Source organism: Alosa alosa, chromosome 4 (genome assembly GCF_017589495.1).
Source record: "Alosa alosa isolate M-15738 ecotype Scorff River chromosome 4, AALO_Geno_1.1, whole genome shotgun sequence".
NCBI lineage: Eukaryota > Metazoa > Chordata > Actinopteri > Clupeiformes > Clupeidae > Alosa > Alosa alosa.
Window position 1 is genome coordinate 25355247 of NC_063192.1, and position 12930 is coordinate 25368176.

Genomic DNA, 12930 nt, shown 5'->3' on the forward strand with positions numbered 1-12930 from the left:
GTTACAAGTCCGAAGCGCTAACCAGTAGGCCACGACATGCCCTTCTACAGAGGTGGTGCAGCCTTAAACTGAGATCAGGCTTCCCTGGGTGCCTATCTATTTTCTTAAATTGTGACTGTGAAGTTACATCTGTCTCTAGATCAGTTCTCGCCGCACACTGCTCCCTCTGGGCCACAATTGTTCGTGTTTTCCTAAAACTGCCGCCTCTAAAAACGCCACGTCAGCCGTTGGGGAGACAGAGCATTAATCAATGTGAATCACTGACAGCTGATATTATTACCACTTTAGCCTGGAGCACAGCAAAAGGGGAAGTTCACATTGGGAGGGTTATTTTAGGATATTAGCGGAATCTGGGACCATTAGTGTATCCTCTCATGAAAGTCACATTATGTGGAGACACACATAGAGAAGGAGGGATGTGGGCCAAAGTCTAGAAAATTGAGATGGACATTCAAAGGCCCTCTAGGTGGCCTACTGTGATTGGCTAGTTGGAGATCTCGTAACGAGTTCTATGGGTTGGAGGTTTGCAAGTGTCAGCATAACAGAAGCTAAATGGTTTTGCGCCTGAATCTTTCTCCTGAGCACATGAGCCTTGAGTAGATTTCATTACGTAATCCTTCCTCTGGCCTCTCTTTTGTGTTAGGTGTGACCATGAAGCTGATGGACGAGGTGGCAGGGATCGTGGCCCACCGCCACTGCAAGACCAACATTGTCACAGCCTCTGTGGACGCCATCAACTTCCACCGCAAGATCAACAAAGGTAAGACCTCCACCCAACCCCTCTCACCAGCAGAGATATTAGTATGGCTGAGTGTTAGCTCACTAATAAACAGCATGAATCATCCTGATGCTCCAGTCACCTTGATATATCAGGGCCTCTAATTTCACATTTAAAGGAAAATATTCTGCTGGAGTCCCTCGTAAAAAAAAAAAGATCTCCTATTTCCAAATGCAGGGCATTTGAAGAAATGTCCTTACATCCGTTCTGCTGAGACATTTTCTTTTAATGAATTCCAACTTCCTGAAAAAGGCTTTAATTCCGGTCACAGCCGAGCGTCTACAGCAAAAATCGAGAGTGTTTTGCACAATTTCTCGCTGAGCTTATCGGCGGCGCTGACCTTGGGAGAGGACTAATGGACGGCTGAAATGAAGTGGCGGGCCTTAAATGCAGTAAAACATCTCAGCACGAGTCCCCGGGCGCCTCCGGCAACAGTAAAAACACATCCATCACAGGACATGCGATCACCAGCAGAAGTGGGCATCAGATAGAGAGGGAGGGAGAGAGAGAGGGAGAGAAAGGGAGAGAGAGAGATGTGTGGCCCTTCAAGCTCCCTAGTTGGGGAAGAATCATTCTGCTGTTGATGGCAACAATGGCGGTGCTCTCACAGGCACACTCAAGATGTTAAATAACATGGCTACGATAGAGGAGGTTAAAGGTCACTTGGAAGTTGGTCATTTGAGTTTGATTTGATTTCTGGGCTGATTGTGGTCCCAGTTCATATTGTAGGTCTTATGCCATAGTGTCATAGAGAGGTATACACACCATACACACTTCCAATTGGTAGGAGTGGTCCAGGAAGGAATATTAGTCCACGCATATTTGCCATAGTTCCAGCACATCGGATCCTGCTTAGAGAGGTGGAGTATGCCGTTCAACTGATGGATGTGAGATACAGTGTGAGCATTTACTCAAGTGATTCTGTGTGCTTTCATCTGAATCTCAGATTGATGCGGCCATTTCTAAATCACTTCGCTCATGACACATGTATGCTGAGAGTTCCCAACCGGGGCTGAAAGTGTATCATTCATTTTTCACCATGAGGGAATCATTTGACTTTCAAATGTGGTCTTAAGTACAACACACACACAAAATGCATGAATTTAGCCCAGGCTGTTTATTGCTTCTTTAATGGTTGGGGAAGAAACCCTTTAATCGTTGTATAGAGAGGACGTGACACGACTACTAAACGTAATTGGTGGGAGATGTATGGGAGATGTATCTTAGTCTGTTCCCCAGAGCTGGCACTCTGTTATTACGCCAGACTTCAAACTTATTTTCTTTATAAGAAACTGGTGTGTGTGTGTGTGTGTGTGTGTGTGTGTGTGTGTGTGTGTGCCTAGTAAAGGATTGAGCGGTTATTAATTATTTAGACCATGAAATATTTAATCTATTACTGCACTTCCCCTGGCTCGTTTATCATAGACATCTCCTATTCTCAGGTCTGTCTCACTAATTCTCTACCAAGGTAAATACCAACACAACACAATGAATAGGCTTTTAAGGAAAGTGTTTGTGTAAATATTGGGCTATGCATGTTCTCTTTGCCAGTTGTTCCTAGCAGACCTGAATTAGGGTACTTTCAGACTAGGTGTATTTTTCACAGCTGCCGGCGTCGGTAAATTTTTTTTTAAATAAAAGTCCTCGCCTACTTAATTTCTCAAATTGCAATGAGTAGCTGCACTAACAATATCCTAGTGGCACTGAACCTTTTGTACCTTATTGCACTGTAACTTTATTGTACCTTTATTTCACCATTTTATTTTTTGCCTTGCTTTGCATGCACTGTTAATTCCTTTAAATTACATTCTCTAGTTATTTTAAGTAATTTAATTTAAATCAAGTTTTTTAACTATAGGATTACCATAATTGAAAAGTCTTTCAAAAATCTAGTTAGTTCTAGTTATGTTACTTTAAACTCAAACTTGAGAAATTCCTCAGTGCTCTTGTTGGAGACCTAAATCTATGGCTGTGGCTATGCAGACTCGCATGTTATGATCATGTAAATGGGTTTCTTTCTCCTCCATTTGATGCTCTCCATATGGTCCAGCCTCCAGGCAGATGTGTTACGTCTCCCTGAGTGCCTGATGGAGGAGGTCAGTGTTGAGGAGTGCTGCCTGGATGCCTTCCTGGAGATCTCTCGTTTTATAAGGCTTTTTTTATATGTGCCTGTGTGTGTATGTATGTGGCTTGTTGCATTTAGGCTTACAGTATCTGTATGTGTCATTGAAGGGAATGGAATGTGGAATATTCCTGACAATTGTATCTTGGAAACGTATTCACTCATTGCATAGGCATATGGGGTTTATATGTATCGGTATTGCCAAAATATGTTGCGTTACATGCATTAGATAGTGATTGTGACCTGATTAAATACAGATAAACACATACGGTCACCTCAGGTGTTACCCAAGTCCTTGGTAGGGGCATATATGTCTGGCTTATCCAAACGTACTATACATATTCCTGAATGTGGTGATGGAATGCATCTAAGCCTGCTAGCAGAAGAGACTGGAGCACAGGCGTGTGTCGTGTCTATGAGAGTATGTGGGGCTGGGTTGTGTGTTGTGTGCTTGGAGCCGGGGCCGGTGTCAGGAACAGTGGCCTGTGATCAGCAGGGCCATCTGTCACAAGCTCCACTGAGGCATACAGAGTCCAGACGCCTGGTCACATACAAACACACACACACACACACACACACACACAGGAGAGAAAAACTCACATACTTTTGAACACATACATACACATATGCACAAGCTTTCACTGACTGACCCTGTCAACACAAGCACTGTTGTGTGCACTGTGCACTGTCAACACAGAAAAAGTGTGGTCAAGCAAGCGGCTAACTGCAGCAGCCGTCTGTCAGTGGTCCTGTACTCCTGCGCCTTAAACACGGCACACATTCTTCAAGAACTTATGAAACAAGTGAACACAAATCAAACACTTTACACTATAATCAGTTACACTTTACTTGACAGTATTGACATAAGAGTGACATGACACTGTCATGAACAGTAAGTATAAGAACTGTATATATACTCTTTTGATCCCGTGAGGGAAATTTGGTCTCTGCATTTATCCCAATCCGTGAATTAGTGAAACACACTCAGCACACAGTGAACACACAGTGAGCTGCCTGCAACAACAGCGGCGCTCGGGGAGCAGGGAGGGGTTAGGTGCCTTGCTCAAGGGCACTTCAGCTGTGCCTACTGGTCGGGGTTCGAACCGGCAACCCACCGCTAACCAGTAGGCCACGGCTGCCCCGTACATGTCATGAACATGTCATAAACAAGTCATAAACGTTTATGACATAACACTTCTGTTATTAAGTGACATTCGGTTTTTGTCATAACAAGTTAGGGTTAGGATTAGGGTTAGGGTTCATGTGTCATGACAGTGTCATGTGTTGATGACAGTGTCATGTCACTTTTTAGATTAGATTAGATTAGATTAACTTTATTGTCCTAGAAGGGAAATTTGTCTTGGGCATACAGTGCTACAGTACATATAGCTGCTTACAATACGAAACACACACACAAGTTCAGCGCCCCATACCACATAGAAGACTAAAGAAATGAAATAGAGTAAGCACAGCAGACATAGGAATCAGTACCTCAATCTCTTAGCAGAAAAAACACATCCTTGATATTTCGCATAGCCACTCTTATGTCGATACTGTCAAGTAAAGAGTTACCCTATAATCAAACACTGTAAACACTATAATGACCAATAAAATCTGGTTTTGGGAGTTTCAGCATGGTTGAAAGGCAGTATGGGCCAGTTGTTTTCTGTAAACACCAGAACCCAGAACATGGACACACTGAGAACCAGTTTGGCTGCACAGGCATGCGGTTTCAGGAAGCTAGAAGAATACAAACTCAGTGAGAAAGTCAGTGTGTGAGATTTGAAGATGAGTAATGTAAATCACTGAAGAATGGTCAAACATTAACTCCAACAACATTGTTTGGAAATCGTTTTTGGCACATGCCGGTATTAACAGATTAAGGATAATTTTCTGTCCATAAATATCTTTGGTCAGAATCTGACTGTGAGTGCGTTGAGGTTGAAGCCATGTTGGTGTGAACGGCCCATGGGCAGGGTTCCCACTGCTGAGCTCCTGACGCACAGACACGGCACGTCCAGCATCCTGGGCTCCATGGGGCTCAGAGGGGCCTTCCACACTGGCCATTAGGGGAATACAGATGCGCTGGCTTACTCCATTTATGGCCTTTCTCTTAAGCTGTCTCTTGCTCTTTTCTTGTGTGTGTGTGTGTGTGTGTGTGTGTGTGTGTGTGTGTGTGTGTGTGTGTGTGTGTGTGTGTGTGTGTGTGTGTGTGAGATGAGGAGAGAGAGATATAGAGCGAATGTTTCTAGGGATTTACTGTACCGATTGTGACATTCTGGGCTGACAACAATACCGATGTATAAAATAACAATTTGGCTGATATCAATATGGTTTTCTTTGTTTGTTTACTTATTTTTGTCGTACATCATAACCTTTAGAAGAAAGAAAATAAGAAAAAAAAAAATAACAGAACCATTTTCAAGTCTTTCAGGCCTTCATAGCCAAACATTTACCTTGTGCAGAATGGATTCAACATAACAGATATATCTACTGCCAATTGGTAAATGTCATATAAATTTACCAATAGCCGAAATCAGTCAATAAGGCCTGTTTTGTGTGTGTGTGTACTGTGTATTCAGTAGAGAAGCACCATGTGGCATTTAGCTCCCTGTATGTATGTGCGTGCATGTTAGAAATATCTATTGGCGTCTTTGTGTGTGTATTCTGTGTGCATACAAAGAGAAAGAGAGATCCCTGGGTAAAGGTGGCTTGAGCGGTACAGTACATTAATTAGGCATGAGACGGGGCTATTTTCTGCACCTCACAGGAACCCAGTAATCCAGCCTCCGCTGCGGCTGCCGGTGCTGGTGTAGTGGTACTGTAGCAGCCCACTGCAGCAGGGCTTAGCATGCAGCCGTCTGGAGAATACTCCTGCTGCTATTTTTACCTCACGCGTTGCTATTTTCAGCCAATTATCTGAATAGTTGAACACAGAACACATGCCCCTGGCTCATCTCCACCGCCGACTCGAGCATCCACCGTGAAATCGCATCCAAAAAAAGAAATGGAATTGGACTGAAGAGAAGAGGCGGGGGTACAGTGTGTCTGCTTTTCTGTCACTTTCTCTCAAAACACACACTATATATATATATATATATATATATATATATATATATATATATATATATATATATGTGTTGTTATTTATTTACTTATTTATTTGCACATGCACATGATTCTCAGCTAATTGAAGTGGGCCCTGGCACAAGCATGGCCGCTCTCATCACACGTGCGTTAGAGGCGGGACTTCCCCGGGGCTACCCTTAAAGAACTGACCGCAATGCCTGCAGCCTCTTTGGCCCTGAGACTGGTCCAGGTCTGGTGGGAGCTGGCTGGAGAGAGAAACAGAAGAGATAATAAAGTAAGAGGAGGAGGGGGGGAGCACAGCAGAGAATCAACCAGCACCACCAGTCTCTGTTGCCATGGAAATAAGACAAGACTTGTACTGTACTTCAAAGAGGGTTGGAAATAGATCTCCCCCTACCCACCTATCCACCTAACACCCCGCCCCCCCCCCCTCCCAGGCTCCCACCCCTCTCCACCTCCCCCGTACATCAAATCCTCTGTGGTCGTTCTCAGTCCCTGACTCCCTGCCAAAGCACCTAAGGGATGCTACTGGGCCCGTCTGCCCTGTGAAAGTGACAGAGACCGGGGATGCAGGGGCTTATGGGTAGGCACGGGCTTGTTTTTTGTCTTGTGTGTGTGTGTGTGTGTGTTGGTTGATTGTTGGTTGGGGGGGCTGTTAGACTTTTTCCCACTCTCTCTCCCTGTCCCATTTTCCAAGTCCAAAAGTGCGCAGGCTCATTCACATTCTGTGTGTTGATCTCCAACAGAGTTGTGTGTGAAACTCAGATGGCTCGGTGTAATGGAAAAGTAAAAGAGCTACAATTGCTGTTAAAAAAAAAAATCCTGCAGGATAAGATCAAAGTCCTCTGCTGAGAAACATGGAGGTAATTGCTCCTCTCTCTCTGTGTGTGTGTGTGTGTGTGTGTGTGTGTGTGTGTGTGTGTGTGTGTGTGTGTGTGTGTGTGTGTGTGTGTGTGTGTGTGTGTGTGTGTGTGTTCAACTTTACACATGGTAAACATTGAGAAATATCTCTCCAAACAGACACTTTAATGTTTCATAAACCAGTACATGGTTCGTATTCGTATCATTGATTTGTATCATGATCCAGTGCCAGCAGTAGGCTAATTAATGTAACTGTGACAGCCACAGCCTTGCAATTTGTGTGTGTGTTTGTGTGAATGAGTGTGTTTGTGTGCATGTGTGTGTGTGTGTTTGCAAGAGAAAGGGGACATAAGGAAGAAGTGGATGAGGTGATGAGAAATGCATACATATACTAACGGTGGAGGTGGAGATGCACGAAGGGGGAGGAGAGAGGCTGTGTGTTGGGTGGACTGGTGGAGGAACATGTGGAAGAACGGGCCTGCTGGCTCTGTGTGTTGTCTTGTGTCGTGTCTTTCTCTAGACTGCACAGGGTGTACTTCCTGTCTGTGTGTGCGTGCCTCTCACCAGCTGCCACTGTGAAAGGGAAACACACACACACACACACTCTGCACCGACATGTACACACACACACACACACACACACACACGGAAATTTAAGTGCTCACACACGGACACAACACAATGTGAGGGGCCGAGGCTCAGGCAGCCACCCCCATACTTAGGAAGGTGCGCCACTGGACACGATGGTGTTTAAGGGAAGAAGGTGGCAGGAGACAGCAGTTCAATAATAGGGTAAACAGGCTTACATTTCACTGCTTGTTATATACTGATATAACTGTGTATGTGATGAATACATCTCTCTGAACTCTCTGAACTCTGAAGAACCCCAAATTCTGATCAGATTGTTGCATATAGCAAATAGGAGGACCTTTGACCCCTTTGTGAGGAATATATAGGATTTATTGCCCATAACCAGGCAGATCCGGGAAGCACAATTGGAGTCCAGGCATGAAATACAGGCTTCTTCAGTACACTCAGAACAACACTGCTCATTGCCAACAAACTAGGCAATTTATTTTAGCCTCCCGGTCCAAACAAGGCGACCTTGTGAAACTCTGGACCAACTTTCCCCATGCCTCACAGCAGACAAGGGTTAACTTCAAATAACATTATATTTTAGCCTCTACGACTTCCCTGATTTCTGGACCTCTAGCTCTTCCATGTGTCTTCCCTTGTCTCTCGTGTTTCCAGCCTCTCGTTTCTCCTGTGTGAAATGAAACTGCCTTTAAATAGGCCAGCCAATTACCCCAATGAAGTCTTGGGTTAAACCACTTTAGGTAGGGGTGTCTGGTACGATTTACCTCACACAGTTAAAATACCGTAGTATAAGAATGCACACAAAACATAAACACATACACAGCACTTCAATGAAACCCCTGAAACGAATCAGAAAAAGGTGAGGGCATGTGCAAAGTCTGGATGTTAAGAGAGTGGCTAGGGAAAAAGGAGAGGTTTCCTTTTTCACAAGCAATGATTAACATTATTTTAATGAATTCTTCTTTGTCATTATTATAATCTTTCCATGCATGTAAAGCAGTGTGCTACTGCAAACAATACTTCACAGAAAGCCAGAGCCAAGCAGGGGTTAAAAGGCTCGGTGCTCAGTAAAGCATTGATATCCAGCCGATGTGATAATGAAGAAGGATCATGGCGTTCACAGCACTGTGGCACTGTCTCAACAAGTGTACTGACACCACGGTTGCTCTCAGACAAGAGGAGCTGCACTGTGGAAAAGCGCGGATCTGTGGGTCACGACTTCCTCATGTTTCACTCCGGATTGTAGCGCTTGTCACAAACTTCATCACCCCTCGTCAACGCACGGACGATGAATCAGGCGCATCCACAGGCAGAGTTCACAGATGAAAATGTGGCATAAAAAGAGAACAGGCAATGATGAAGATGAGTGACATGTGGCATTGTATGATCTAGACCAGATCCTAATCCATCCTTGAGAATAGTGCAATGAAAGGAGATGTGAAATTGTATGGGTACAAGTACACACTATGTCACACTGCTTTGTGCCATAAATGTAAATAATATATATTATACGTGACTTCTTTTCAGGGTCACATGTGTAGGTGCCTGAGGTTGTGTGTATTAGTGTGTGTGAACTTTGCCTTCCACCTCTGCCCCCTCTCCTTTAGGCTGTGTGATTACAGTGTCGGGCCGGATGACCTTTACCAGTAACAAATCCATGGAGATCGAGGTGTTTGTGGACGCCGATCCGCTGGTGGAGGCGGAGGAGGGAAAGTTCCGCGCCGTCACTGCCTTCTTCACCTACATCTCCCTGGACAAGGAGAACCGCCCGTTCCCAGTGCCTCCGCTCAACGTAAGCACACCTTCTGCCACACACGCACACACACGCACACACACACACACAGACACACACGCACACACACACACACACACACACACACGCCACACACACACACACGCACACACACACACACGCACACACACACACACACCTGCGCACACACACACACACACACACAGAATCTTTATCGTATGTCTCGGAGTTAGTTTAGTCTTGCCAAAATGTCATCATCGATGTGTTTTTGTGTAGTGAGATAATCTTGACTCAAAGTGAGCGAGCCAGTGTTTGCTAAAGGGCAACAGCTGAGCTGAGTGTCAGACGCGTATTGATGCCGCGCGGTAGGCCCACCTCAGGTCCTCTCTGTCTACTGGTGACAGGGGAAAGCCCGATTTTGAGCTGATGGTTCACATCAGCCGTTACACATTGTTCACATGGATACTGTAGGTGTGGGATTTGAAGCAGCTTGTTGGCCCTCTGCTCTAACACAGCTGTTTACACCTAATCATAACCGAGCACCCTGGCAATCTGAAGGGCATTTAGACAGGATGCAGAGTGCTTCTTCATTGTGATTGGCCACAGAGGGTCAAAAAGGGAACAATGGAGAGGAGCCAAACTTACTCTGATCCCCTGGGCTGCTCCCCATCTCCGTGTGGGAAAAAGCTATTTCTGGAGTGATTTATCCGTGGCTGGCTTTCCTGGAAAGGATGTCGTGAGCGGAACCTGGCCCCCCTACTCTAAATTGCTGTGTGAATTGAGACTCAACCCCTCCAGTCTAGACCTGCACTTGCGTCTTATCAGGGAAGCCAGCTCTGAGGGGTGTGTGTGTGTGTGTGTGTGTGTGTGTGTGTGTGTGTGTGTGTGTGTGTGTGTGTGTGTGTGTGTGTGTGTGAGTGTGTGTGTGTGTGTGTGTGTGTGTGCCGTGTGTGGGAAGGGGGGCTAAATGTTTCCACAGCAACGACATTAGCCCTTCAACATATCCAGTGCGGGAAAACATTTATGAAAACAGGTTTAAATATGAGGATGAAATATTCATGTGGTGCAGTAGCATGTTGGTGTTGGGTGGCAGCCCTGGATGACATCCAGAGTCATTAGAATTTTGCATGAAACACGAGATGGACGTGTGCTGCATTACTGTTGAAACCCCACCCACACCTCCTCCTTATCCCCTCCCAACTCTCGTGGGAGCGCTGGAGTCCTCTCCTCATCTCCCTCTCTGCTTTCAGTGTACTTAAGTGTCTCCCACAAGGCTGTCACCCCCCCATCATCTAGTAGCTCTTATTACCATCTTCAAACTTACTATTTTATCATGTATTTCATGCAGTATTGCACAGTCGCAAAGTGCTTAACAAAAGAGAAAAAAAACACACATGCATATATGATGTGTGTGTCTATATATATATATATATATATATATATATATATATATATATATATATATATATATATATATATATACATACATATATATACATATATATAGATAGATATATATAGACCCTTTCAACAATAAAAACAAAAACAATGCTTGAACGGTCTATTTGGGCCCCAATCTACTTCCTCTGCATTAAGATAACATATGGAATGTTAAAAAGGAAGTCTTGTGGGGCCAACTATGATACTGATATATATATGAAAAGGAAAAATATGTAAACAAGAGCTGGCTGTATAGTACATGTCGTATACCTCATCGCCCCACCCCACCCTTCCTCATGTTTCTCTTTCTCGTTCCCTTTTCCCGCCTTTTTTCTCTCACCCATAGCGCTTTCAGATAACCTCCGGAGTACATGCGGAGGTTCGTCAAACGGAGGTCCTACCCTTCGGATGATTCAGATATGATGCTAACCTGAGGACCTTATACTGACCTTATACTGACCTATGTGTGAACAACATACACGTACAATTACAGAATCTCCGTGTGGTTGTCGAGTGAGGGGTGGGGGCTTGTAGAGTTCACAAGAGGCGAGATATGATGCAGAATATATGTGGCCACTGTCAGCTGCTGTTTGTTTACAAAGTGTATGCATTATGTAGGCTAAAGAAGAAAAATCTATTGTGCGTAGGCTAATACTTGAAGTAGTTACGTAAGTGCGCACTTGAAACTGACCTACAGTATTTGTATGTGTGCTTTAAATAAACACATTCATCTGTTTTCAACGTTATGTAGCAGAATTAGGCTACTTGGCTATGGAACCCCAAATCTGGTTTGCGTTGGAGAGAGCATGCACAAACTTTATGGTAGCCTGCCAGCCAATTCAGTAGGCTAACTCAAGACTTCAAGGCCATCATATACAACGTTTTTAAGCAACAAACAAAATACTAACACAACAGTGAAGTGGTTCGTTTTTTCATGGTTTATTTTTCCAAAAGCATCCTCTCCCCATGTGTCTATTGCATTTACGTAAGGAGCTTGGAACAACGTTGTGTTTTCTTCGTTTTCATTTGGTCAACAAATATCGGGTTCAGCAGTGAGGTCATGAGAAGGCTATCAATGAACAGAAAACCGACCATTTATTAAATACTCCTGTTATTGTTGTCAACGACGTCGCTGTAGGCTACTGCCTTTTCAGCGCCTTCTGCTTGATGATTTGGTCTTTTGAATTCCTTTGGCCTTGCAATGCGGTTGTAGGCTACATCAACGTGTCTCTTGCCGTTCCCTTCATGTGTTCTATCACAATGCTGTCTGCCCTCATGGACAGTAGCTCCGTGATGTCTGCATCTTTCTTGGTCAGAGATTTTCTGGACAGCACTATGCCACTCCATCATAACACTGGCATTTAAGTCAGATTTAACCACATGGACGCACAAAAGAAACGTCACCGACACGCCCTCTCACTAGGTGTGAATTTTAACCGCATGTTCTACACTTCGTTCAGACACAGCACATTTACATAATGTCCGGAGGAAATACTAGGGGGGGGGAGCAGTAGAACAACCAGCTACGTTGGATTTCCATATGACCGTTTATGTCGTTCAGATATACGGCCCCACTGTTTAACATCCGCAGAACCTCCGGTCTTGCACGTATGTCTGAAAGGGCTTCCAGTCTCGCCATCTCTGTCTCTCCTTCACATGCGCCCCTGATGTTCCCGATGAGCGTGTCTTAGCGCGTCTCTCTGAAATAGCAGCATTGTTAACAAGCTCTCAGCCCACAGGTGTAGGAGTGCTAGCGCCGGCAGGAACAGCAGCGCGGCTGACGCCACCACCGCTAACCAAACAAACGGGGAAAATCCCACTCCACCTCCAAATCCGCGCATTGATTAGCCGCAAATGGGGCCAGAGTTATTGTGTTTGCTCACAAAGTGCTCCCTTAATCCACCGCATAAATAAGTTTTATGGATTTCTTTTTTAACTCTGTGACTGTATAGCCCTGCATTGGACCTTGCCATTCTTTGTGTTAATGAAAGAGATGCTGTTGAAAATGCTGTGCAGAATACTAATGATTGTGTACTGAGAAAGATTGAATATGTAAGAATGGCCTTGTTGTAGTGTGAAGGAGAGGACTCGGCATTCGTTGACAAAGACACAAATACACACACACACACTCACACAGACACACGCACACACACACACACACACACACACACATATGCATGCCTACATGAACTCATCAAGTCATATAACCTACTCATGTATACTCAAATATATACCCACACACACACACACACACACACACAATTCTGCAGATATTCGCACACATAGTGG

At 44.6% G+C, this 12930-nt stretch overlaps 1 protein-coding gene across 5 annotated transcripts in view; it reads left to right on the top strand.

The window, feature by feature from the left end:
• acot7 (acyl-CoA thioesterase 7) overlaps positions 1–12930 on the top strand; it is a 76766-nt gene that overhangs the window by 52961 nt on the left and 10875 nt on the right. For all 5 annotated transcript variants that reach the window (XM_048241134.1, XM_048241136.1, XM_048241137.1 and 2 more), the window contains 2 exons: positions 644–760; positions 9056–9240. In XM_048241134.1, coding sequence (XP_048097091.1) covers positions 644–760; positions 9056–9240 — 302 coding nt within the window. The remainder of the gene's footprint in view (positions 1–643; positions 761–9055; positions 9241–12930) is intronic.